This window comes from Heterodontus francisci, chromosome 22 (genome assembly GCF_036365525.1).
Source record: "Heterodontus francisci isolate sHetFra1 chromosome 22, sHetFra1.hap1, whole genome shotgun sequence".
In the NCBI taxonomy this organism is placed as follows: domain Eukaryota; kingdom Metazoa; phylum Chordata; class Chondrichthyes; order Heterodontiformes; family Heterodontidae; genus Heterodontus; species Heterodontus francisci.
Window position 1 is genome coordinate 75,497,933 of NC_090392.1, and position 27,731 is coordinate 75,525,663.

Consider the following 27,731-nt stretch of genomic DNA (forward strand, 5'->3'; position numbering starts at 1 on the left):
CTACCTTTATAAATCTGAGCATTTTCTTCACCATTCCTGCTTTCACTGCCTTTTCCAATGCTTCAGCAGACTGAGGGAGCATGTGACTCAGAAGCCCTGTGGCTCTCTGAAAAATAACAAAAATTATTAACTCTCAGAGCAGCAAGTAGTGCGAAGCAGATGATTCATTAGCAACATGTTAGACCACTCTCTTAAAACACCTAAATTAGTCTTTCTTTGTAATTTCCTGTCAGGGGTCAGCTACATCCAATTAGTGAATGAAACACGGCAGTAATTAGACCAAGAATGGATGGTACTTACTGTGAGAATGCCACCATCTGTACTGTCAAGCAGGGAAATGCACCTTTCTGTAGTAGCAGAAGCTTTTGCCTAAAACACATGGATAAAAAGAAAAGAAAAAAGCTTTTTTTATTTCCAAAATATACTTTATTCGTAAAAAACTGTAAAAAATACATTAAAAAACAAAAACAGCACCAAGTCGACAATACAAAAAGTGCAAAGGAGATCAGTTTCCTTCAATACAGGAGTGAGTTGCCTCACAACCCTTCCATTTCATTTTACCTGCCATGTACTATTTGCAGCAAAGAAATATTTTCTGGATACAGCCCGAGGGGTTTTCCTTGGATCCAGCCCTTCAGTTCACCTTGGTGGGGGTACCTTACACAGTGGTCTTACCCCATTGAGCCTTTGCCGCGGCTGCCCCAAGCCTAAATACGTCCCTCAGCACGTAGTCCTGGACCTTGGAATGTGCCAGTCTGCAACATTCGGTCGTGGACAACTCTTTGCGCTGGAAGACCAGCAAGTTTCGGGCAGACCAAAGGGCGTCTTTCACCGAATTGATCGTCCTTCAGCAGCAGTTGATGTTTGTCTCGGCGTGCGTCCCTGGGAACAGCCTGTAGAGCACAGACTGCTGTGTTACAGAGCTGCTTGGGATGAACCTTAACTAAAACCACTGCATCTCTTTCCACACCTGCTTTGCAAAGACACATTCCAAAAGGAGGTGGGCAACCGTCTCTTCCCCACCACATTGTGCAGAGTAGGTGAGACTCCGGGCATGCAGGAAGGATCTGACAGGGAGGGCTCTTCTCACCACCAGCCAAGCTACATCTTGGTGCTTGTTTGTAAGTTCTGGTGATGAGGCATTCTGCCAAATGACTTTGGCGGTCTGCTCAGGGAACCATCCAACCGGATCCACCATCTCCTTTTCCTGTGGGGCCTTGAGAACATTCCATGCAGACCACTGCCTGATGGATTGGTGGTCAAAGGTGTTTTTCCTCAGAAACTTTTCCATGAAGGATAGGTGGTACGGCACGGTCCAACTAGATGGAGTGTTCCGCGGCAATGTGACCGGGCCCACCCTTTGCAACACTGGGGACAGATAGAACCTCAGCATGTAGCGACACTTGGAGTTTGCGTAGTGGGGATCTACGCACAGCTTGATGCAGCCACACACAAAGGTGGTCATCAGGATGAGGGTGGCGTTGGGTACATTTTTCCCGCCCTTATCAAGAGGTTTGAACATCGTGTCCCTCCGGACCCAGTCCATTTTGGAACCCCATATGAAGCGGAAAATGGCTCGGGTGACCGCCACAGCGCAGGAGTGGGGTATGGGCTAGACCTACGCCACGTACAGCAACAACATGAGCGCCTCGCATCTGATGACCAGGTTCTTACCCACAATGGAGAGAGATCGCTGCTCCTACATGCTCAGCTTATGGTGTATCCTGACTAATCGCTCCTTCCAGGTTTTGGTGCATGCCCCGGCCCTTCCGAACCATATCCCCAACACCTTCAGGCAGTCTGACCTGACAGTGAAGGGGACAAAGGATCGATCAGCCCAGTTCCCAAAGAACATGGCCTCGCTCTTGCCATGGTTAACTTTGGCTCCCAAGGCCAGGTCGAACTGGTCGCAGATGCTCATCAGTCTGCGAACGGACAGCGGATCCGAGCAGAAGACGGTGACTTCATCCATGTACAGGGAGGTTTTAACCTGAGTGCCTCCACTGCCTGGCATTGTCACCCCTCTTATGCTCGCCTCCTTCCTAATAGACTCAGCAAAGGGTTCAATACAGCAAACAAACAAGACAGGGGAGAGAGGACAGCCCTGTCTGACTCCAGATTGGATCGGGAAACTTCTGATTCCCACCCATTGATTGAGACTGTGCTACTGATGCTTGTGTAGAGCAGTTTGATCCAATTGCAGGTTCCCTCCCCAAACCCCATTTTGGAGAGCACGTCCATCATGTAGGTGTGCGATATCCTGTCAAAAGCCTTTTCCTGGTCCTGGCTGATGAGGCAGGTGTCCACCCTCCTGTCCTGTACATAGGCTGTCGTATCCCTGAGTAGCGCGAGACTATCAGAGATCTTCCTGCCGGGTACAGTGCACGTCTGATCAGGGTGAATCACCAACTCCAGAGCAGACTTGACTCAAGTGGCTATGACTTTGGACAGAATCTTGTAGTCAGCATTAAGCAGTGAGATGGGCCGCCAATTTCTGATTTCTGCCCTCTCCCCCTTCCGCTTGTAGATGAGGGTGATGATGCCTTTCCTCGTGGATTCTGACATGCTGCCGGCCAGATGCATACTCTCGTATACTTCCAGCAGGTCTGGGCCGACCCAGTCCCACAGGGCCGAAAACAACTCAACCGGTAAGCCATTGCTTTCGGGAGTTTTACTCGCCTCGAAGGACATGACGGCCTTTGTCAGCATGTCCAGGGTTAACGGCTTGTCCAGTCTCTCCCTCATGTTGTCATCTAAGACCTCTGTGATAAATGACAGGATGGACTGGGAAGCTCTGCTGTCTGTGGGCTTCGCGTCGTACAGCCCAACATAAAAGCTATCCTTAGTATGTCGGACTGCGAAGATGTTACCGACCCATCCTCTTCCTTCAGGTTGCTGATCACAGAGCGCTCTCTGTGTACCTTTTGGAAGAAGAAATGCGAGCACATCTCATCCTGCTCAATGGAGTGGACTCTGGACCGGAAGATGATCTTGGAGGCCTCCGTGGCAAAGAGCGAGGCCTGCTGGCTCTTCACCTCATGAAGGTCCTCCTTGACCTCGACCCCCATCGATTGCAGCCGCAGCAGATTTTGCATACTTTTCTGAGTCGGGAGATTTCCCTCTGTCTCTCTCTCGCCCTCTGAAAGCCTTTGAACATAAAGAACCTCTTGATGTTTTCCTTGATCACCTCCCACCAGTGAACTGGAGACTCAAAGAGGGATATCACGGTTCTCCAACCTTTGCAATCCCTTTTGAGTTCCTCAATGTTCTCTGAGGTTAGCAGTGTAGCATTGAGCTTCCACGTCCCCCTGCCAACCCGCTGGTCATCCTGTAAGTGACAGTCGGCCAGTAAGGGGCAGTGGTCAGGGAAAAGCACCAGCTTGACGTCGATGGATCTGACCGTGACAGCACGGGACACAAACAGGAAGTCAATCCTGGAATGGGTAGACCTGTCCGATCTTGACCAGGTGTATCTACGCTGTGCTCCATCTGCAGGTTTGCTGAAGACGTCGTGCAGTTTGTCATCTTTTACTGTTTCTATTAGGAATCTGGACGTAGCATCCAGTTTGCTGTCGTCACTGCCAGATCGTCCAGCTGCATCGATGATGCAGCTGAAGTCACCGCCTGGACGTAGCCAGCAGCAGTGGGAACTGCTGGAAGATGGTCAGCCGCTCGCTGCATTGAACCGGGGTGTACACGTTGATCAACCGGAGTGGAGCATTGTTGTACATTAAATCTGCTAAGGAGAGGCGACCGCCCACCACCTCCTTCACCTCGGAGATGGTGAAGTTATCTCCCCACAGCAGAATACCCAGACAGGAAGAACGGGAATCATTACCCCCAACCAGATCGATGGCCCGTGGGACCACCATCTCAACCATTGCCCGTAGGTGCTGAGGTTTAATATTCCACACTCCTGCAGAAACAGTAGGTCGGCTTTGACCTTGGCGAGGTAATCCAAGGTTGAAACACATTGCGTAGTGGATTTAATGCTACGCACGTTAATTGAAGCAATCCTTACACCCATTTTCAAGTTAGTTGTTGTTTCCCACACCATTTGTCCTTGCTACATCCAGTCCTTTGGTATGTTCCTGCATACCCATGGTGTACACAAGCTGTTTCACGTTCGTTGGGCTCAGGAACCCCTCCTGGTTTCTCATGCAGGGTTTGTTCCGCTGGGATGACATCGGGGGGGTCTTGTAGACAGCAAGGATTGGGCTGTCCTCTGCTGTTGTTTCCTTCTCGAAAACATCACTGTTCCCAGCTTCTCGGAGCTGGAGTGCGCCAGAGGTGTCGTTTCGCTCGGTGTCCCGGAGTTGGGATGCGCTGGGCATGTCGCTAGGTTCGGCGGTTTGAGGTGCACTGGGCCTATCACAACTTTCAGTGCCCGGGGGCTGGGGGGCTTCAAGAAAGTGTGATTCATTTACAACCTTGACCTGATTTCCAAACATTCTTATACAGATCCTTTTATTCCTTCTATCCTTTTGAGCACTGCAGTCACATTCCAAAACTGCAAATGCATGTAAGTGACTTATATTTTACCTAATTTTAAAAATTAAATTGAAGGATGCATTGAAGATGGCTTAATTCAATCAATTATGTGCCATCACATTTAGTGCTTTAGCCAATAAATGGTAATATATTACAGATTTTGCATTCAGTAGTTATTATGCTAAAAGTAGGGCTTGCTGCCAAAATAACCACTCTGCAATAAATGGTGTATAGCTGGTAGCATTGCTGCAGGCAGAACATCTAATATCTTTAAAAAAGAAACCATTCCCACTGATCCAAAGAAACCAGGGAGAGCCAGCATTCAATTCCCAGTTTATGCAGAATTGGCTAATCTCAGCAGTTCAAAGTGTCTCAAGGACAGGAAGGTTTTCAGTCCTGATTGCTGTCCAAACAGTCTTGTTGGAAAGCATGTGCATGGATATCAGCTGAAGACAGGTTCAAGATCGATTGTGATGCCCTGTAAGTTAACAGACTGCCAAGACTAACTATTCAGATACACGCATGAAGCACAGTGGCACTTATAGGAAATTGTACTGCCACTGCCTTCAGAGGAAATGTGGGAAAATGTTTTTTAAAAAAAAGCATCTAAAGATAAGTGTTTGCTATCCTTGTCCTTAATTTCCTACCTGGATGGCACAGCATTGCTCTATGGAAAAGTTTACCATCAGGCCTAGGAGAGTGTACAGGGTTTCTCTATACTCTGTCTCGGCAGCAGATGATATAGCCTCATCCTGTGTGAATGGAGAAACAGTATCAAAAATTGGGTGACCATCGAGTATTTGAGATCTAATACCCTCAAGTCTGCACACAGAAATCAATGGGATGTGATGCCACGATGAAGTGAAACCTCAGATGACATTGTATAATCAAATTAAGGAGAAATATTAAGGTGGTTTGGACAAAGTAAAAACCATTTTGACTATCCAGTTCACTTCTTTCACCACCTCAACTGGGGACTTTCAACCCATTCCTCCAAATCCTGTATTTCTGAAGTTTCTTCTAACTCCTTTGAGAATCAAACATATTTTAATTACAGAATCAATTCTGCAACTCATCACTGCTGTGACAAAGCTAAACCTTACAACAGTTGGGGAATGGGACATAGGTTGAAATGATTAAAACTGATGTCAGGAAATTCTTCTTCATGCAGTCATCAACACCTGGACTGGACGTCTGGGCAAAATGATGGAAATAAGGACCTCTGGATTCATCAATGATTCTTTTGGACGATGTAATTGGAGAGAGAAGGGTGAATCTGGATGGGTGAGCTAAGATGACCCTCTACATTCATATTGTGTGCTTATGTCCAAGAAGCTAACCCACCTGAACCCACAATCTATTTGTATGCTAAAGGATAATTTCAGCAATGTAAGGTTCATTTTTGGTTGTTGCTGATCATACATTCACCCTTACAGCTCAAACTAAAAAGCAAGAACTTGCATAGATACAGCACCTTTCATGTCATCAGAACACTCCCAACTTGCTTCACGAAGGAGGACTATTTGAAGAGTTTTTTTTTATTCATTCATGGGATGTGGGCGTCACTGACCAGGCCAGCATTTATTGCCCATCACTAATTGCCCTTGAGAAGGTGGTGATGAGTTGCCTCAAGGGCAATTAGGGATGGGCAATAAATGCTGGCCTGGTCAGTGACACCCACATCTCATGAATGAATAAAAAAAAAAGTAGGGACTATTGTAACATCGCAAACACAGCAGTCAATTTGCACATGGCAAGGCCCCACAAACAGCAACAAGTTAAATAACCAGAAAATCTGTTTTATGATGGTATTGGTTTAAGAACAAATGTTGGCCAGGACAGAGAGAACTTCCCTGTTCTTCAGATAGTGTCATGGAAGCTTTTACAGCCACCAGATCAAGCAGGCAGGGCCTTGGTTTAACGTCTCTTCTGAAAGACGGTAGCTCTGACAGAGCAGCGTTTCCTCGGTACTAAACTATGTCAATCTCTATTATGGGACAGAAATTGGCACATGCTGCATGCACCTAATGAAGCTGGCAACAGGACCATAGAAAATTGATCTTCTGGATAGTACCAGCGAGCTGAAAGTACTAGTAGTGACTGGCCCCAGAGACAGCTCAGCTGTCACAACCGGCGGGGGTGGGCAGCATGATTGGACAGCTAGGTTTCAGGCTGAGGTCCTCAAATAAGTTTGAGAAGCAGACAGTCAGGGGGTTGGGGGTGGGGGAAGGAGGAGCAAGTCACTGGCAGCTCCACAGTAAGTAAAAAGCTTCAAATTTACCTTTGAGTGGTAGCTTCCAGTGGTCCCTCTAAAGAACATTGGCTTGGCTGTTCTTTTTTTTTCATTCACGGGATGTGGGCGTCGCTGGCCAGGCCAGCATTTATTGCCCATCCCTAATTGCCCTTGAGAAAGTGGTGGTGAGCTGCCTTCTTGAACCGCTGCAGTCCATGTGGGGTAGGTACACCCACAGTGCTGTTAGGAAGGGAGTTCCAGGATTTTGACCCAGCGACAGTGAAGGAACGGCGATATAGTTCCAAGTCAGGATAGTGTGTGACTCGGAGGGGAACTTGCAGGTGGTGGTGTTCCCATGTATTTGCTGCCCTTGTCCTTCTAGTTGGTAGAGGTCGCGGGTTTGGAAGGTGCTGTCGAAGGAGCCTTGGTGCATTGCTGCAGTGCATCTTGTAGATGGTACACACTGCTGCCACTGTGCGTCAGTGGTGGAGGGAGTGAATGTTTGTAGATGGGGTGCCAATCAAGCGGGCCGCTTTGTCCTGGATGGTGTCGAGCTTCTTGAGTGTTGTTGGAGCTGCACCCATCCAGGCAAGTGGAGAGTATTCCATCACACTCCTGACTTGTGTTTTGTAGATTGTGGACAGGCTTTAGGGAGTCAGGAGGTGAGTTACTCGCCTCAGGATTCCTAGCCTCTGGTCTGCTCTTGTAGCGAAGGTATTTATATGGCTACTCCAGTTTCTGGTCAATGGTAGCCCCTAGGATGTTGATAGTGGGGGATTCAGCGATGGTAATGCCGTTGAATGTCAAGGGGAGATGGTTAGATTCTCTTTTGTTGGAGATGGTCATTGCCTGGCACTTGTGTGGCGCGAATGTTACTTGCCACTTATCAGCCCAAGCCTGGATATTGTTCTACACCTGAGAAAACTGACAGCAAAGTGTAAAATTCATTTGTGGCAGTCTGAAGCATGCAGCGTGTTATGCTCATTGCTCATGTAAATCAGGGTTGCCCTGGACAACTACAGGATACCCTAACTACTATGGTGTGCAGGCATATCAGGTGCAGAATCAACACTCCATATTGGATCTCGCAATGCCTGTTTTACGCCCAAATAAAATGGGAACTGCATAATCAAACAGTCTGACTCAGGCAAGAGTGCACCACTGAGCCAAGGCTCGTCACGGAATTCCTATAAACTCTGCAGCCACCCACCACACAATTCATATTATTTTAACCAGGTTAATAATGAAAGCCATTTACGAATAAAGACTGTATAAAATACATTACATTTCTGACTGCTTTCCATACGATGAAAAATAAAACAAAATTATTATAAATCTTTCACTGTCAATGCCTGAGAATGAGCATAATTGTTTGTTATAGATTAGAGATACAGCACTGAAACAGGCCCTTCGGCCCGAGTCTGTGCCGAACATCAACCACCCATTTATACTAATCCTACACTAATCCCATATTCCTACCAAACATCCCCACCTGTCCCTATATTTCCCTACCACCTACCTACACTAGTGACAATTCATAATAGCCAATTTACCTATCAACCTGCAAGTCTTTTGGCTTGTGGGAGGAAACCGGAGCACCCGGAGAAAACCCACGCAGACACAGGGAGAACTTGCAAACTCCACACAGGCAGTACCTGGAATCGAACCCGGGTCCCTGGAGCTGTGAGGCTGCGGTGCTAACCACTGCGCCACTGTGCCGCCCTATAAAAGAGGTGCTCACTAAATAGATGTCATTGTCATATTTCGTATCCTAAATGGACAGGGGAAATTTCTAACTCAAGTTTTTTCACATTCTCAGGAGACTTACGATAGCAATTAGGCACGACTCCCAGTATTCTTCTCTTCCTGCTATTTGCCCATAAATTGTCTTGTCAGATGCTAAGCTCCCCACGACCGAAATGCACTGTGGAAAGATCTGCTTATTCGTCAACTTCAAGTTTTTCTGCAAAAAGTATCAAAGCAGCAAAATTTAAATGTGTATTAGAAACAGTAAAGTGACTATTTGAAGCAAATGAAAAATGTTTTTGTTGAGACTTGAATATGACACTGTACTGAGGACTTACTAACTGAAGCAAATAATCCCTGAGGTATTATAAAGGTAATGTCAGAAAAACACCTCAAATAACACTGGCAAAGTTAAGTGACTGGTGGATATGTGGGAAACCTCAGTAATAATTCCTTACCAGGAGGATTTCAAATGATGGTAACACTTTGAACGCAAAATCATTTTGACAATGCTTTTTAAACCTAATGGGGAAGAAATCAAAGGTTTTATTGCCATGAAAACATTTCTGCTAAAATCTCAAAAATACTCAAAATTTTAGAAAACAAAATTGCATATATATGCCTGCATCACCTTTCAATATGAGATATTAGGCACTGCCACAAGCAGCTAATAGCCCCAATTTATCAGCCAATGCAGTGCTGAGGAATCATGACTGACATCACTTCGGAAGAAGCATTAGATCAATCTTATGTTCTTAATATTTTGAATCGAGAGCCTTTAACCTGTCTACTACTGAGCCAATTTGAATCCCTCCCCACCCTTGACTTATGGACCTCATCAGACTTAGGTTTCATGTGTCTCAGTAACTCTTTTCAAAGTTTGTTTGGTTATGGAAGGTTTAGTGAGCTGTGCTTCAGTATTGTTCCCTTCTTGCTCTCCATCGAAATGATGCAAGGGACTGCTACTAAGAGTGGGGTTATCCAGGTGTCCATGCAGCAACTGAAAGGGCCTTAAAATAATGGAACTATTGGCTCTACAGTCTTTTTCTCTCTACCCATGAGAAAATGGCTAGCCTGAACTTGATAGCAGCACACAGTGGCAAGACTGAAATATGATCCCATTGTTGAACTCTTTGCAGCGAAAGCCCAAATCTTTGGTTGGCTGCAACCCAATACTGATGCTTAAACCGTAATTTGTATCTACTTTGGTTGCAACATACCCTGTAAAAATGCAGTTTAAAAAAAAAACATGGCTACCAAATCCAAGAAATGCACAAAATACTCTTATTTTAGACCAAATTTTAAAAAAGGAAGAGAATAAATGAATACTACAAACACATAATACTATTTCCCAATTCCTTTGCTCCTTGTCTCTCTCATGATAGTCATACCTGGATTGGCTAGTCCAATTAAAATCATACACTGACATCTACAAGGTTTCATTCTACTCGTTATTTTTGAGGACTTTCTTTGAACCAAATTCAATAGGAAAATAAGAACTAACAATTGAGAGATCTTCACTGTATACTATATATACTGTGTACTATCTTCCATGGCATTGCTTTTGCTGGGCTGGGATATAAAACCTTTGTTAGACCACTGTGTGCAGTCCTGGTCTCTATATTATAAAAATGATACAGAGGCACTGGAGAAGGTTCATAGAAGATTTACAAGGATGCTACCACAACTGTGAGGTTATATACAGGAGGAAAGATTGAAAAGGCTGGGGCTTTTTCCTTTAGAAAGGCTGAGGGGTAATATAAGTCTTTAAGATTATGGAAAGGTTTGACTGGGTAGATGTAGGGTAGATGTTTTCATTTGTGGGGAAGCCAAAACTAGGAGTGTAAATACAAGATAACTAATAAGTTCAATAAAGAATCCAGGAGAAACTTCTTTACCTAGAGAGTGGTTATAATGTGGAACTAGCTATCTCAAGGAGTAGTTGAGTTGAATGGTATAGATACATTTAAGGGGAAGCTAGATAAGTGCAAGAAGGAAAAAGCAGTAAAAGGCTAAGTTGATGAGGTTAGATGAAGTATGATGGGAGGAGGCTAGGGTGAAGGATAAACACTAGCATAGACCTATTGGGCCAAATGGCCTGTTTCCGTGCCCAAAATACTATGTAATTCTATATAAGTTGTGGAGCTTCTATAACATTGATCATGGTGAGTCTGGGATGTGGTTTGAAATGGTGATCAAATTATAAACAGGAAATCTCCGTGGTTTCATCTCAGGTAGACACAACAACAGGAATGGATCTGCTGGTGGGCACTGGTGAGTAATGGTCTCTGCTTCTGTGATCTGACTGGTCAAAAGGACTCAATAACGCAACATTTTACAGACAAACATAAGGCATTTAAAAAGCCAGAACAATTAACTAAGAAAGATATAAATTTTTGAAGCAGAAGGAAAAGATAAGATTACTTCTTCTCTGGCACTAGGCTGCTGAGGATTCCCATGGCATCGCTAGCAGTTACATCAGTGCAATTCATGAATCCCATTAAGATCTGCACCAACCTACACAAAAAGACAATTAACATCAGCCAGTCAAAAAAGTAAGAACTCACATTTATATAGTTCCTCACCATGAACCCAGAACATCCATAAAAGTTTGAAAACTAATGGGTAACTTTTGAAGTGCAGTCACATATATTACATGGACATGGGCATGCCAACTGATACTATCGCTATAAGCTAGGGCACAGTGTTTTCGTTGACTAACAGGTAACAAAACTTCAATTCTTCTCCCACTAACTGAAGCTTAATACTTACATGGCTTGACAGGGTAGATGCTAAGAGGCTATTTCCCCTAGCTAGAGAGTCTAGAACTAGGTTCCTAGTCTCAGATAAGAGGTCAGCCATTTAAGGCTGAGGTGAGGAGAAATTCATCACTCAGGGGCTGTGAATCTTTAGACTTCTCCACCCCTGAGGACTATGTGAATGCTCAGTCATTGAGTATATTCAAAGAAAGAAAGAAAACAAAACTTTAATTTAAGGAGCGCCTTTTATGACTAAAGGACCTCCCAAAGCAATTTACAGCTAGTGAAGTACTTTTGAAATGTAGTCACTGTTGTAATGTAGGAAACATGGCAGGCAATTTGTGCACAGCAAGATCCCACAAACAGCAATTGGATAATGACCAGTTAATCTGTTTTTCAGTGATATTAATTGACGGATAAATATTGGCCTGGACACCGGGGGTAACTCCCTGCTCTTCTTCAAAACAGTACCTTCGGTTCTTTTAGGTGCACCTGAGAGAGCAGAGGGTGCCTTGGTTACAGTCTTATCCAAAAAACAGAGATTGGTAAATTTTTGGGCACTAAGGAAATCAAGGGGTATAGGGATCAGACAGGAAAGTAGAGTTGAGGTAGAATATCAACCATGATCTTATTGAATAGCAGAGCAGGCTCGAGGGGCTGGATAGCCCACTCCTGCTCCTATTTCATATGTTCTTAATACCTCTCAAAATATTTCCAGTCGTAGAAGAAGGAAAATATAAGATTGCTTTTTTACTTGAAGTACTCCTTTTTCATAGAACCCACTGACAAACTCCATTTTTTTCCCAAAGCTGTCGTCCCATGATGGGATCTTCCTTCATGTGATAAATCAATGCACTCCTATATAACTGGGTCAGATCTCCATGACCAGCACTTTTGTCACCTGTGCAAGACATGCTAGATTAGGTGAATTTTTCACTACCATTTCAGTGGTAATTGGAAGATCTTTAATGCTGATTAAACTTCATCAAATATCTTTGAAAGTTCAGATGTCCAGAATTAAGATAGCAGCATAGTAATTCAACCATATAAGGCTTTAATTGTATTGCACTGGGAAACTGGGGTTACCAGGTCAACTGAAAGTATCCATCTGCCTACCTTTAATTTCTCTATATGGTACAGATATGTGTCAATTATCCCTTTACTTATCTCTAATAATTGCTATTGCAATGCCTTCTCGTGAAGTACTACTTGAACTGGCCTCATATACTGACAAGTTCACTATCCCTTCCTTCTTCAACCTTACACACAAAAAAATTTCTGTTCGTCCATTTGCAAGGCTGATGGAGAGGATTACCTGGTTAAATCCAGACTGCAAAGCAATAAACCTTTGCCATATTCAGACAATAAGTAAATGGATAGTAGAGCTAGGCACTCCTTGTAGATTTCACTCTCCTTACATGACAACAGATCCAGTAACTGTTCACTTGTACCAGAAGAAGTGATAAGCAAACGTTGGTTCTCCTCTATAAACCAAAGAAAAAGTTATGGATTAAAGATGCAAACAAAGTTTACCAGCCTTTTCACCAACCCAGGCTGAAATCTGTAAAACGAATGCCATTTATTTTGCATTACTTGCTGTAAAAGGTGTATGTCCTGGTATTATTCTCATGTCTTGTTAACTGTAAGAACTAATTCGTAATCTTGCCCTGCCCCCTGCAGTGATAGCTTTTCAATTCGCAGTTTAATACAAAATGTGAGAACAACCAAAGAGAATGAAGGCCATTCAGCCCACTGAAACTCATCCCTTTTGTACACTAACTCAGCCAGTCCGACATGTTGAATGCCTTTATACATAAGTCCTTATTTGGCAGATTATTCCATATAACATCACCTACAGAAAGGTATTCTCAGTTTTAAATTTATTTTTTCTGATTTATTTTCAAATAATTATTCTGGATTTACTTTAACTGCATCAGTTAATGTTCCCCGCCTTAGCCGTCTTATCTTATAGGCTCTGCAGGTTAAGGTCTTCAAATCTTCAGGACATCATCTTGCTGTCTCTAATCAACAGCATTACCTTTTCTTCATTCCCTCCCCTCTCCCATATGTAATGATTTGACAGATTAAAGTAAATCGAGCGCTGATCCGTACAAAAAGTGACCGATTAACTATATAAGCGTAGATGTGTCTAATTACCATTCCCACGAGAGACTGCCTGCCACAGCACAAGGACAGAAACACAAAGCTCCACCTCATATGGTTCCTTCAGTGAGCTGGTAAGACTCCTGTTAAAAACATGAATGATAGAAAAATATATATTGCTGGTCTTTACAAAATTTTACAAATAATAAAGCTTGGAATGTTCAAAACCTGGTAAAACAGTGATTACTCAATTAGTTTTCAGAAGGACAAAATTGATTCAATTTAGCTTGAAAAAAGCAACATAAATTTTTATAAATTACAAAAATGCCTGCAATGTGTCTTTTTTTCATTAATTATCACGTAGCTTTGTAATTATGCAATATGCATTTACTATGTAAAGTACACAATGGTAAAGAGATAGCCTTTAATAGATGCCTGGTAGTGTGTGCTTAGTGCAGACTCCGTGTCAGCTCCCGAATCTAAAGACAAATCTGTGCTGGAGGAAGGGAAGCTGATGTACCAGTTATACTGAAGTTAATTTAGTTTTATAGTTTAGAGATACAGCACTGAAACAGGCCCTTTGGCCCACCGAGTCTGTGCCGACCATCAACCACCCATTTATACTAATCCTACACTAATCCCATATTCCTACCACATCCCCACCTGTCCCTACATTTCCCTACCACCTACCTATACTAGTGGCAATTTATAATGGCCAATTTACCTACCAACCTGCAAGTCTTTTGGCTTGTGGGAGGAAACCGGAGCACCCGGAGAAAACCCACGCAGACACAGGGAGAACTTGCAAACTCCACACAGGCAGTACCCAGAATTGAACCCGGGTCGCTGGAGCTGTGAGGCTGTGGTGCTAACCACTGCGCCACTGTGCCGCCCTATGAAAAAGGAGTACTTCAAGTCCGGCTGGTGTGTGGGCCCTACCACCTCAAGGTGGTATCACAATGCTTGCTAGAACCTAACCTGCTGTCAGATAAAAGTTCTTAACTGGTGCAACTCAGAATGCACATCCCATCACACCACTACTATTTATTTCTGCTCACACCAAATAGCAGGCCTTCCAGGCACTATGGGACCTGGTCAAGTGCCAGCTATAAAGGTTATTAGATGCAAAATGCATTTCAATGTGTCTGTATGTCGTTCTTAATTTGGTTGATCTAGGCCAGGGGTCAGCAACCTTTATTTTTACCTGAACGGCCCTTTTCTTTTTTTTTAAAGAAAATTGCCCAAAATAAAAACTATTGGGAACCACAAGACAAAAATAAAATTAAAGAATTGACTAAAGGCATAAGGATGTCTTTGAGAAAATAATGTGTTTATCAAGAATCTAAGGTACATTATGCACTTATGTGATGTTGTAAAAAGTCATTTGTTTTAACTTCTCTCTGACGCTTATAGGAATGACCGCAGTTACTACTGAATTCCACGTATTTTCAATCTTGTATATAGGTTGGGCAAAAATCCAGTTTGTACACCCAGGGACAGGTGAAAAAAACATTATTTTTGCTTTCAAACTTGAATCTTGATGCTACCCAAATCTTGAATTTGCCTTCAACTTTTATCAACTTTTTCCTGGGGAATCATAATGGCATGTTTTAACTCACTTCTAAGTGGATAATTTTGTGCAAAGCTTTTGAGGTTTGCTAACAATTGCCGGGCAGAATTTGATTTTTTGTTAACTTGAAACATTTCATCCCATATTAAACACACGCCACTCCCGTTTGGCTTGAGAGCAAATCAAAATCTAGTCGTCTCCAAGCTAAAGTCACTATTTTCATCTTTCGATGATTCTCCGTTTCAATGCCATTCAACCCTTTTGCTTTCTGTGACTGAATTCATTTTTTTCTAAATATTAAGCTTATAATCCCTTTTTTCCCTGCAAATCTTTTTGTAACCAAACATTTTTTTTGAGGAACTGTCTCAAAATTCAGAGATATATAAACACTAAAACACCTATGCTTTTTTGCATCTTGTGATATGAATTGCTAAAGCTTTTCAAGTACCCATACCACGTTTCAAGCCCGACAGCGTAGAAACTACCTTTTTGATTAAGCAAATGCATAACTAAATAATGAGTTCCGAAGAAGGGTCACTGACCCGAAACGTTAACTCTGCTTCTTTCCACAGATGCTGCCAGACCTGCTGAGTGATTCCAGCATTTCTTGTTTTTGTTTCAGCTTTCCAGCATCCGCAGTATTTTGCTTTTATTAACTAAATAAGGAAAACTGTTTTGCGTCGCGTCCTTTGAAATGTCATTTTCTTGTCTTAATTTTGTTTTAGATGTTAAAGAGCTGCATGTGACTCTCGAGCTGCAGGTTGCCAATCCCTGGTCTAGGCTTTGATGTTATCTGATCCCAGTATTGACAATAGCCATGGATCCTTACCTTCTTATAATCTCATTGTCATTGATAACACTGAATCCACCATTTGTTCTGAATAAAGTCTGTTCAGTGCCTACAACAGCAAATAAAAGACATATTCTTGACAAAGTTTAAAAATAAACGAATGCCCATCGTCCCTTATTACAGATGGTAATGTGTCAGATTCCAAAAACATGAAATGCTGGAAATACAATATAAAGCCATCACCATTTATAAATAAAAGATGAATGCATGGTCCAAGTTTATCAGGACCTGAAATTAAGAGATAATCAAGACCCTTTTACAAAACAAAGGGACATGGAGGACAGCGGGTGGGATAGGGGAATAACGGGTGAAAGTCAAAAGTCAGGAAACCAATCTCCTACCACAAAGAAACAATTCAAGACTTTATTAGCCTATGAGTAATTGTTTTTTATACCTCTCTACAGATTTAAAGTACCAAACTCGCCCTTGCAAACCCCAATTTTCTGACTCAGAGGTGAGAATGCTGCCAGTCCAATGAGGCAAGCTGCTACATAATAACTGCCTCTTGGTCAAGGTTCCACAGGGTGACCAGCATCCATGAAACTGTACCTCAGCAAGGAGGGCAGAGCAGGAGAAAGGGCAAGACTTTTTAAAATCTACATTTGCATTGTGAATAGACTATATATAGCCTTTGATTAGTTAAAAACATGTTAAATTTTCTTCTTTCCTCTTATGTGTTACTTTTTCTGTGTTTAATATTTTGCAGCAAATTATTAAGGGTAAAATTTCCATGTAATCAAATTGAGGGAATTGGGTATAGTATAGAGACTAGTTATTGGGATGGTTTTCCTGGAGTTGTTAGAAAAGGATTGGTAAAGTATTCCAGCCTTGAGATTGTCTTCCACTTGTATCTATTTGCCCCAAGTTAGAAGAATCTTCTCAGTTGGATTCCCTGATGCATGTTAATCAGCCATGACCTGTTTGAATGGCAGAGCTCGATGGGCCAAATGGCCTACTCCTGCTCCTACTTCCTATGTTAGAATCATAAAATCTTACCACATAGAAGGCGGCCATTCGGCCTGTCTTGCCTGTGTTGGCTCTTTGAAAGATCTGTTCAACTTAGTCCCTCACAACGGGCTGGATTTTGTTTTCCCACCGCGATCTTCAGCTCATTAGAATATGCAGGGCTGCCGCACCCACCCCCCGCCCTCCCACTAACCACAGGGTGGGGTGGCCTCGGGCAATGCCGAAAACAGTGTCAAATGTCTCTGCACAGGCGCTGATGCCATTTGTAGAGGGTTGCCAGCCCTGCTCAACTGCAGAGTTGAATCCCTTCTCCCCCGCTACACCGAAAATAAATGTTTGCCCCGTTTCCCCCCACAAAAATACCGAAATTGCAGAGTTGATCCCTTCTCCCCCACAAATGTACAAAGTTCAGAGTTCGTCCCTTTCCCCCCCACCAACTGCACAAAGTACAGAGATCACCTCTTTCCATAACTCCTAACTACACAAAGTGCAGAGGTCACCCCTTCTGCCCCCACTACACTAAAAATACTGAATTCCCCCCCTTCCCCAACTCGGTGGTGCCAGCTTTCCCTGGACAGGAAAGTGAAGGTGCGAGAGTGCTGCACGTCGCACGGAAGATCCGGGTCCGACAGTCAGATCGCAGGGAATTGTATTTAAATGGATACATGAGGCCTTTTTAAATATTTAAAGCAGGATCCCATTGCCGAGCAGAAGGGCTGCCGTGGAGCTTCGCTGCCGCCGGAAGATCGGGCCCTGCAATCCCGGCATCAGGCTCAGTAGAGGGGCCGTTCTGCTCTGATCTTCCAGCGTGCCCTTCCCCCCCCCCCCAAATGTTGAGAGCAGAACAAAATTCAGCCCAACAGCTTTCTCCCATAACCAAGCAAATCGGTCCTCTTCAAAATGTACATGTTCATTGTCTGCTGAAAGTTCCTGTGTGTGTGTTCCATAATATGGAATTGAGTTATACAAACCAGGAGGATGTTAGCTTCAAACCCACAGTTTATGCTAAGTCACCTGATTCAGCTGCACCAATAAGAGCACTATAACTGCCTCAGCACCCCAGGCCAGTGAAGAAAAAAAACTGTCCTGAACATTATCCAGAGGCATCTGTAGAAAAGTGAATATGCAAGGTAACAAATGGACTAGGTTACATGAACTGATGACATCAATTAGATACTATATTCTCTGCTCACGACGTCATCTCCTCTACATTGGGGCGACCAACGCAGATTGGGCAATTGCTTAGCTGAACACCTCCTTTCAGTCTGCAAGTGTGACCCTGAGCTTCTGGTCACTTTAATTCCCTGTTACACTCCCACTATGACCGCTCTATCCTCAGTCTCCCTCACTGAACCGATAAAGCTCAACGTAAGCTCCAGGAACAGCGCTTCATCTTTCACTTCGGCACTTTGCAACCTTCCGGACTCAACATTAAGTTCAGCAATTTCAGATTATTTTCATTGTACTTATTTTTTGGAGCTAGCAGGTGCCAGTAAGGATTCTGCTATTAATTTAATGAGTCCTGCCTTCTGCCTTATCACAGACCTTAACACCTTCCAGTACTGACAAAAGGTCACAGGCCTGAAATATTAACTATCCATAGATATTCAGCAGTTCAGGCAGTATTTCCAGCATTTTGTTTATATGGCACCACTTATGCCATTCACTGAGCCCCACAGATTGCATTTATCCAGTATTGACACTGCCACAGTGAGACACCATCTCAAAATTGAATGCATCTGGGTAGATCTATGACAGTTAAAGGCATCACTTTATCTTCGACTTACACTCCTTCATCAACTCAGTCAGTAACCTCACACCACCAAGATAGAAGAGAGGAATCTTATTGGGGCTGGATAGTTTCTTTAGCACTTCATGGGCTGTTGTAGTGTTCACGTTGCCCCGTTCAAACTCTTTCACAACTTCTTTCTCCTGCTGTTCCTTTTTCTGAGCTAGTTCCAATAAATTTATATATTCTAAATGTTGAAAGACAGAATTTCTGTCAGCAGTTAGAAAAGGCAAATATTATAAACTACAGTAATAACAAATCAAAGCATATTCAGAATGCAACTACTAAGGTAATGTATACAGTTTACCCAATGGTTCGGTGGATAAATGAAACATGTGTTGTAATAATGACCCAGAAAGACCAGAAAAGTCTCAGGCTCATTTTCTGTTTTCTTCTAAGTGGCAGTAAACGGACTCAATGCTCCCGGTGCCAGAGAACAGAAACTCAGGGCTGAATTTTATCAGCACACTATGGCCACGGCGGCAGGCTGTGAAAGCGGCGGCCTTCTGACACGGAAGTGCCGCCGCACAGCACCCGCGATGTTACGCACAGGGGCTGATTTAAACAGAGGGAGCAGAGCGGCCGCCCCCGATGATGTAGAGTGGGCGGCCGCCGCGTCCCTGGCAACAGTGTCTGGCACCATCACGTAGGCACCGGCACCATTTTTAAAGAGCTTTCAAGCCCTTAGCAACAATTTTGCATTTTTAAAGCCATATTACATTTCATTTGTTTTTAATAAATAATTAGAAGATGAAGACCCTTTTCCAACCACCCCCCATAGTCTTTTCATTGCCCTTTATTCTGAAAACTTATTTTATTCCCGACCTGAACTTTCCCCCCTACCCTTCTCACATTTGCCCTGCAACCCCTTCCCACCATTCCCACAGCCAATAAAAAGTGTTTACCTTGCTCCCCCACCCCTCCCACCCTGACAATTTTATTCCTGCCCTTTCCCCACCAGTGTCACGTCTCAGAACTCCAACAGTGCCGAAGGCGCACGAGACGCGGCGGCTCGGCCATAAAATCGGTGTGGGACGGCTGCCATCGGCAGGTAAGGTAATTTGCATTTAATTAATGTTCATTTAAACATTTGGATGAAGGCCCAACCGCCGGGTGGGGGTGGCCGCACTGAGGCCTCGCCGCCGCTGCTAGTATCCGGCGGGGCCTTCTCAGCATCGTGGGGCAAGGCGGGCCCCCCCCGCCATGTCCCCCGACATCGAGGGTCTCATAAAATTCAACCCTTAGTCACTCATGGTTCTTGTTCCAGATGGATATCCAGTGACCCTTGCTGGAAACAATGCCCGTTTTGGCATCGGGTGAGGCCGAGTTAGCACCGGTACTCAAACAGCTCCACTGATACACAAGGCTTGGGTCCATGAATTAAAAGATGCTGGATAATGATCAGGAGTTGGTCCCTGATGATTTTTCTCACCTCTAGTCTCATATACAGGGAGCTCTCTAACCAGCAGTTCTAAAGCAAGCAATAAGTAAATGGAGAATAATTTAGTACACGCAAATAAGCACTCACATTTTGTTCTTTATATTTTGGACTATACAATTGCTTAATGCTTCTTAAAGTGAACAAACATTTCTCGTACCTTTAACCAGCTTCTCTCGGTTTGGATCAATTTCTAAAATCTTCTGATAGCACACTCGAGCCTGGTGGGGAACATAAACCCATTTAGATCAGAGCATCCCCCACTTCAGCAACACTGACCTTCTGAAGACATGGAACAATGGGCACTCAGGATTGACTACACTGCAGTGATCTAATTGAATACTGCAGCGAAAAAGCAAAAACCAGTAACTGCAACAGTAATGCTCATACAGTCATCTGAACCCCGAAAACAAGAATGCATCCTGAAAACACTTCCTTTTATACATATAAATATTAGCCAATTTTACTTGGCACGACTCGTAAAATAATACACTGTTTTGTAAGAACAGAAGCATTATATCATAATGTGCCTGATGTATTATTCTGCTGCTAAGGTGAAGCTATATAAGCCTTAAGGCCACAAAGTCTAACTGCTGTTAAGTAAACACTGGGTGAGGTCACAGTTCAATTGCTCTTCAGCCTGCAGGTCACAACTGGCTTTCTTTCTGTTTTTAAGGTTTGACTGGTAAGCCCACTTATAATATTATATAAACAGCTATAGATACATACTACAGCATTAGTGAAGAGAGTTTTATTCACATCAGAAACCATTTTCGAGGATTTTTTAAAAGCTATAGTTTTGATCAGTAATGTGTTTTCACCACAGTTTAAATATAGGTTTGATTTGTAATTCAGCTACACAAACATTTTTTTTTCTATTTTGATGCTTGTCCCACAAAATTGGTTAAACTTTAGAAGTGTACTATGGTCACACTTGACAGTGAAATAATTATAAAACTTAATTGTATGGAGTACTGAAAAAGCGGACAGTTGTGTAATGCCCTAAACTGGAAATTATACTCAAACAAATATGAATAGTTGACTGGCCTTAATCTATTCGAATTCTAGAATCTGCCTAGTCTTTGTTTATCTGAGATTGACTGGAGGAACAAAATGGGAAAGGAAGATTTATCTGTTGCACAGTCTCCTTTGCTTTCAACTTAATTTACATTTAGTAAAGATTAAAGATTGTCTTGAAAGCCAAAAGCAGTGTTAAAAGCCACTTCAGCAATTTAAAGCAATTAGATTTTTAATCTCAGACTTATTACATTACATATCAACAAATAGCTGTGATCATAAATGTAAATTACTGAAACAATCTTACCTCCTCATACTTCTTTAAGCTCTGGTTAGCCTTTCCCATATGGACGTATGCCTTTATACAATTCTCATTGCACTGCAGTCATAAAATAAAGAGCAGCACATTAAATGGCCAAGCGTAAGGAACCAATAACCTACCTAGACCAGTTTGACTGTGCCCATCACCAGTTTAGCTGGAGGCTGCCGGGCCACTTTAGGATGTGAGTGCAAAATTTAGACTGACACTTCAATGCAGTACTGAGAGGGTTTTGCAATGTCAGTGGTGCCATCTTCTGGCTGCAACATTAAACTGAGGCACCATTTGCCTGTTCAAATGGTTCAGATAGTCATTAAAGATCCCATGGTAATTTTTGAAAGAAGAACATGGAGTTCTTCCTATGTTCTGGTCTATTTCTCCCTCAATTACCACCACCAAAACCACTAATGATCTAGTCATTCATCTCACTGCTGTTTGTCGAACTCTACATATGTGAAACCTGACTGGCACAGTTAGCTATGTATCATCAAATGCATTTCAAAGTAATTATTGTACGTAAATCGCTTTGGGATGTTTTGGAGAAACAGAATATAATGCTATATAAATGCAAATTTGTTCTTTAGCTTGCATCTGCAACAAGAACTCTTAAATCGCCAATCACCGCCATGTGGGGATGAAAGATATTATAGGAACTCGGGTAAAGTGGAAGGTCACTGTTGGATACTCCGTGCATTCTGCAAGTGAGGAAGACTTAATAACTTAAGTGATATAGTCCAAAGAGAATTAAAATCTTTCTTTATTCATACAATAGGTCCTGTATTCCTCACTGGCTATATTGGGGCGGCACAGTGGTCAGCACCGCAGCCTCACAGCTCCAGCGACCCGGGTTCGATTCTGGGTACTGCCTGTGCGGAGTTTGCAAGTTCTCCCTGTGACTGCGTGGGTTTCCGCTGGGTGCTCTGGTTTCCTCCCACAGCCAAAGACTTGCAGGTTGATAGGTAAATTGGCCATTGTAAATTGCCCCTAGTGTAGGTAGGTGGTAGGAGAATGATGGGGATGTGGTAGGGAATATGGGGTTAATGTAGGATTAGTATAAATGGGTGGCTGTTGGTCGGCATAGACTCAGTGGGCCGAAGGGCCTGTTTCAGTGCTGTATCTCTCTATGACTCTAACATAAAAAATAGGAGCAGGAATAGGTCATTTAGCCCCTCCAGTTTGCTCCGCCATTCAATGAGATCATGGCTGATCATCTACCTCAACTCCACTTCGCTGCCCTATCCCCCACTCCTTAATTCCCTTAGCGTCCAAATGAACCCCCGATTTATTTTTTCATTCACCTAATTTTGATTTACACAAGCGTGATTGCTTAAAGATAATGCAACACTTAACCTTAATAAAACTGACTAACCATGGATTATCAATGAAACCATGCTCTCCCCAACTTGTTGGCAGCTATCTTCAAGATACCTTACAAATTATGGAAAAAAGTATACTGAGAATACTCGTGAAGTTTAAGCAGCAACCATGCATTTAATTCCATACTAGGAATGTATATTTTCCATTTGTTATTTCAATATTCGTTTACCTCATTTTTAGAAAGTAGTGCTGCTGTAAGTTTTAATTTTTACTAAGCTTGTCTTGTGATTAAGGACATTTTCAAGACGGCAGCCTCAGTACTGCTGTGGTGTACAAAAGGATAAATCGCATTATTCTGCATATAACTGGATGAGTGTTTCACCCTCTGAGTGGCTGCACAACAATAATAAAACAAAACAATCCCACAAAAGTCTAATTAGGTAACAATGAATTAAAAGTCCTCTGCACTCCAGGAATTCATGATGGCAGCAATTAGTTATCTTGTAATGTGAGGCTCCAATTACATGCATCACTTTTCAATTCGAATTGACACTATGATACCAAAGGTGATATGACACTTTGAAAGAAGGTGGAATCTGCCATTCAGAAACTTGCGCTCCGGATCCAAAGGCTGTTTTTACGAAGGTAATTAACTCATTATGGACTTTTTACAATATGCGTCTATTTTATACTTTCATTGTACAATTAGTATTTACCAATATTTCATGTTTCATATATTCTCTATTCAATGTAAATATTTATTTGAGCCTGCAATCCAAAGCATCTGTCATTGCACAGCACCAACAACAACTTGCACTTATATAGTGCCTTTAATGTAGCAAAACATTCCATGGTGCTTCTCTGGTGAAATTATCAAGCAAAGCTTAACCCAGTAAAATTACTGAAGGTAGTGAACCCTCAGGCTCACATAGCTTGGAAAGAGAAAGGCTGCTGAAATAAGATTCCTGATTGTTGAGTTCTAAGTAAATTTATGAGAATTGTTGTGAAAGAGTTGAGAGAAAATGTAGTTTCAGAAAAACCTGAACAATTGTAACAGTTCACACACACACACTCACACACACGAAATCTAAAAATCCATTTATTATACCCTTATATTTTGCCCTTACCTTCAGGGCCCATTCACAGTCAATGATTGCCTCATCATATTTTCCTAGCTTGATGTACGCCTGAAAACAGAAAAACACAGACATTTGGTGACTATAAATATATATGGCAACTGGTTCAAATCCTAGGGGACAGGTCAAAAATTAGGAAAATTAAGAGCAAGTCAGATAGAATTTTTTCACCCATAAGAATAGAAGTGTGGAATAAGTTACCAGGAAAGGCCATTGAATTGGACAGTGTAAATGGATTCAAGAAATAATTAGCTGTATTTCTGGAGAGAGGATGGAAGGATGTGGTCAATAAAGAGAGATTCTTCGGTAGGCTCTATTTCTTGCCTTCCAGGCTGATTTAAAGGAAATGCAAGATATACTACTATAGGCAGTACATAATCTTATGATATTCCTTCATAGTTTCAACTCTACAGTAGTGCTGTTGTGAGAACTATGCCTAGAGCATTAATCTCACTTATCTTTGTTCTTAAAATGGGCTAGAAAATGTTATGACCCTTCATCTTTCACAAAAATGAACCAACTTTTTGTTGACATATTTGAAGGAATTTGTCTAAACTGAGTTACTTTTTTGCACAAGTTTTGTCAGCCTTTCAGAGTTTCTACTTCTCGCACCTAGTGTCAGCATCAAACAGCCCCTGGCCATAATTAAAAGCTGAGAAAAGTAGGGGTATACTGCACAGTTGGGAATGTCATCCCTCAGATGAAATTTTTAAATCAAGGCTCCATTTACTTGTTTTGGCAGTTTAGATAGATGTTAAAGACGCCTGGAACGATTCGAAAAACAACAGGGAGTTATCTAATGTCCTGGCCAACAATCCCCCCCAAAATAAAACCATCCAAACTGAATTAACTGGCCCGTCACTTCGCTCGTGCTTGTGGGATCTAGTGTGCAAAATGTCTGCCAAGTCTACCAGGTCTTCAAAGGGATTATGCTTGGAAACATTTCTGAGATGCAAGGCAAGGCACTGTGTAAATCTAAGAGTCATTTCTCTGGCAACCAGCTTGTGACAGTAGCAATAGAGGTCCAAGAACAGGTCATTTACCCTCCTCAGCCAGAAGTGGCTTGTGACCCCTGGGGAAAAATACATTTCGTAACCTCACAAAAAAATTATAGGCATAAACATCCACCTTCCTCCAACAGCCATCCTTATAAACAGTTTTCATGAAGTAACAATTCCAGAGCACATCTAACAACGAATGGTTACACATACCTGTGCTCGATTGGTGTATAGGGCCTGAAAATCTCGTAGCTTTTCCAAGCCATCCGTATAGTATTGCACAGCAGTTACATAGTCCCCATTGCTAAATGCTGCATTCCCCTTCTCTTTTAATGCTACAGAAGAAAATATTAATGTTCAAAACAGAAAAGTAGAATGAAAATTAATAACATAGTCCCAGATGAGGAGAAATATTTTACAGAGTGAGTTAATGATCTTAAAGGATGGTGGAAGTTTCTCCTTGTTTTCAGAAGCCTAACACATTCCATTTCTTCTATGCCTTCAGTAGCCTCTAGCTCCTATTTAATGTTTATCCCCTCCTCCCTTTGAAGAAACACATTGGGACATTTCACTATATTTCTTCTTTTTCTTTTGGGCCTCCTTATCTCGAGAGACAATGGATACGCGCCTGGAGGTGGTCAGTGGTTTGTGAAGCAGCGCCTGGAGTGGCTATAAAGGCCAATTCTGGAGTGACAGGCTCTTCCACAGGTGCTGCAGAGAAATTTGTTTGTTGGGGCTGTTGCACAGTTGGCTCTCCCCTTGCGCCTCTGTCTTTTTTCCTGCCAACTACTAAGTCTCTTCGACTCGCCACAATTTAGCCCTGTCTTTATGGCTGCCCGCCAGCTCTGGCGAATGCTGGCAACTGACTCCCACGACTTGTGATCAATGTCACACGATTTCATGTCGCGTTTGCAGACGTCTTTATAACGGAGACATGGACGGCCGGTGGGTCCGATACCAGTGGCGAGCTCGCTGTACAATGTGTCTTTGGGGATCCTGCCATCTTCCATGCGGCTCACATGGCCAAGCCATCTCAAGCGCCGCTGACTCAGTAGTGTGTATAAGCTGGGGGTGTTGGCCGCTTCAAGGACTTCTGTGTTGGAGATATAGTCCTGCCACCTGATGCCAAGTATTCTCCGAAGGCAGCGAAGATGGAATGAATTGAGACGTCGCTCTTGGCTGGCATACGTTGTCCAGGCCTCGCTGCCGTAGAACAAGGTACTGAGGACACAGGCCTGATACACTCGGACTTTTGTGTTACTATATTAAGGGCTCTATATAAGTACAAGATGTTATTTTGCGCAGGGAAGCTACATCCAAACATAAACCTATAGTGCAAAGATCCAGAAGGGAAACTTATTATTGAATCAAGTTTATTTAGTAAGTGGTCAGTAAATGCTACTTAATGGAACACTTTTGAACTTGTGGTTGGGCTTCTATATAATCCTGAGTGCACCAGGAAGTTCGAAGTAAATAAAAATGGTATTTATTATAATAATAATACAAGGATAGAGCAAGAAAATGGAGTTGATATAGAAGATCAGCCATGAACTTATTAACTAGCGGAGCAGGTTTGAGGGGCCGTATGGCCATACTCCTGTTCCTATATCTTATGCAATAATAGCTGCAACAATCAAAATTACTTACCATTGGCTAGCTTTTGATTTTTTTTTCTTCTCTCCCCTCTTGCCTCTGCATCCCTCTCGAGAATCGTTAAGAAATCCTCTTTAAAAAATAAGCCACAAATAATATTCAGCAGAATCAAAAAACATCCTAAACCAATCCCTCTGCTACCATGTTGTAATTGGTGTTTTTTATGGTGAATTTTTGTGTTAAGTAAGGATGTTACTGTTGGGGAATGGAGTTATTTTCAATTTAGGCATAATATCAACATCGAGCATCATCCACTTGGCACTTCTGGCAGAAGATGGATGCAAATACTTCAGCCTTGTCTTTTGCACTGCTGTGCTTGGCTCCCCCCTCCCCCCCCTCCCCATCATTGAGGATGAGGATGTTTGTGGACCCTCCTCCTCCTGTCAGTTGTTTAACTGTCCACCACTCACAACTGGATGTGGCAGTTGAGGACTCCCAAAGCAACTGCCTCCCGACGAATCTACCTGTCGCAGATGCATCTGTCCATGACAGTATTGACAGGAGTGACCACCGCACAGTCCTGGTGGAGACAAAGTCCAGTCTTCACATTGAGGATACATGTGGCAGATTGGTGAGGATGAAGTCAAGTAGGTTTTTCCCTCTTGTTGGTTCCTTCACCACCTGGCCAGACCCAGTCGAGCAGCAATGTCCTTTAAATGTACCAGAGTACATTTTGTGCCCTTGCCACCCTCAGTGCTTCTTCCAAATGGCGTTCAACATGGAGAAGTACTGATTCATCAGCCGATGGAGGGCAGTAGGTGGTAATCAGCAGGAGCTCTCCTTGCCCTGTGTGACCTGATGCCATGAGAATTCATGGACTCCGAGGTCAACATTGAGGACTCCCAGGGCAACTTCCTCCCAACTGTAGACCACTGTGCTGCCATCTCCCACCGGCCGGACAGGACATACGCAGAGATGGTGATGTCAGGGACATTGTCTGCAAGGTATGAAGGCTATTGCTCGACTCGTCTATGGGACGGCTCTCCAGCTGTTTGCAGGGTCGGCAGGGCTGGGTTTGCCGTTGTCGTTTACGGTGTCTAGGTCAATTCCAGGTAGTCCATCTGGCTTCATTCTTTCTCAGACTTTGTAGCGGTTTGATAAAATGGCCTAGCAAGCTACTCAGTTGTAAGAGTCAACCATATTGCTGTGGGTCTAGAGTCACATATAAGCCAAGCCTAAAGGACATTAGCAAACCAGATGGGTTTTTACAACAACTGACAATGGTTTCACGGCTTTTAATTTCAGATTTATTAATTGAATTCAAATTTCACCATATCCTGTGGTGAGATTCGAACCCATGTCCCCAGATCATTAGCCTGGGGTTCTGGGTTACTAGTCTAGTGACA

The 27,731-nt window shown here is 42.9% G+C and overlaps 1 protein-coding gene across 2 annotated transcripts in view; it reads right to left on the minus strand.

The window, feature by feature from the left end:
• The window catches only part of ttc12 (tetratricopeptide repeat domain 12), a 47,670-nt gene that overhangs the window by 15,965 nt on the left and 3,974 nt on the right, over positions 1 to 27,731 (minus strand). For both annotated transcript variants that reach the window (XR_010977205.1, XM_068054344.1), the window contains exons 4-18: positions 26,380 to 26,457; positions 24,946 to 25,067; positions 23,726 to 23,785; positions 21,270 to 21,341; positions 20,106 to 20,166; positions 18,506 to 18,694; positions 15,732 to 15,801; positions 13,387 to 13,475; positions 12,545 to 12,713; positions 10,895 to 10,987; positions 8,929 to 8,992; positions 8,553 to 8,687; positions 5,139 to 5,243; positions 301 to 369; positions 5 to 106 (exon numbers count right to left, since the gene is read on the minus strand). Coding sequence is in view for 1 of the 2 variants with exons in the window: in XM_068054344.1 (XP_067910445.1) it covers positions 5 to 106; positions 301 to 369; positions 5,139 to 5,243; positions 8,553 to 8,687; positions 8,929 to 8,992; positions 10,895 to 10,987; positions 12,545 to 12,713; positions 13,387 to 13,475; positions 15,732 to 15,801; positions 18,506 to 18,694; positions 20,106 to 20,166; positions 21,270 to 21,341; positions 23,726 to 23,785; positions 24,946 to 25,067; positions 26,380 to 26,457 (1,478 nt within the window). In the remaining variant the exon portion in view is untranslated. The remainder of the gene's footprint in view (positions 1 to 4; positions 107 to 300; positions 370 to 5,138; positions 5,244 to 8,552; positions 8,688 to 8,928; positions 8,993 to 10,894; positions 10,988 to 12,544; positions 12,714 to 13,386; positions 13,476 to 15,731; positions 15,802 to 18,505; positions 18,695 to 20,105; positions 20,167 to 21,269; positions 21,342 to 23,725; positions 23,786 to 24,945; positions 25,068 to 26,379; positions 26,458 to 27,731) is intronic.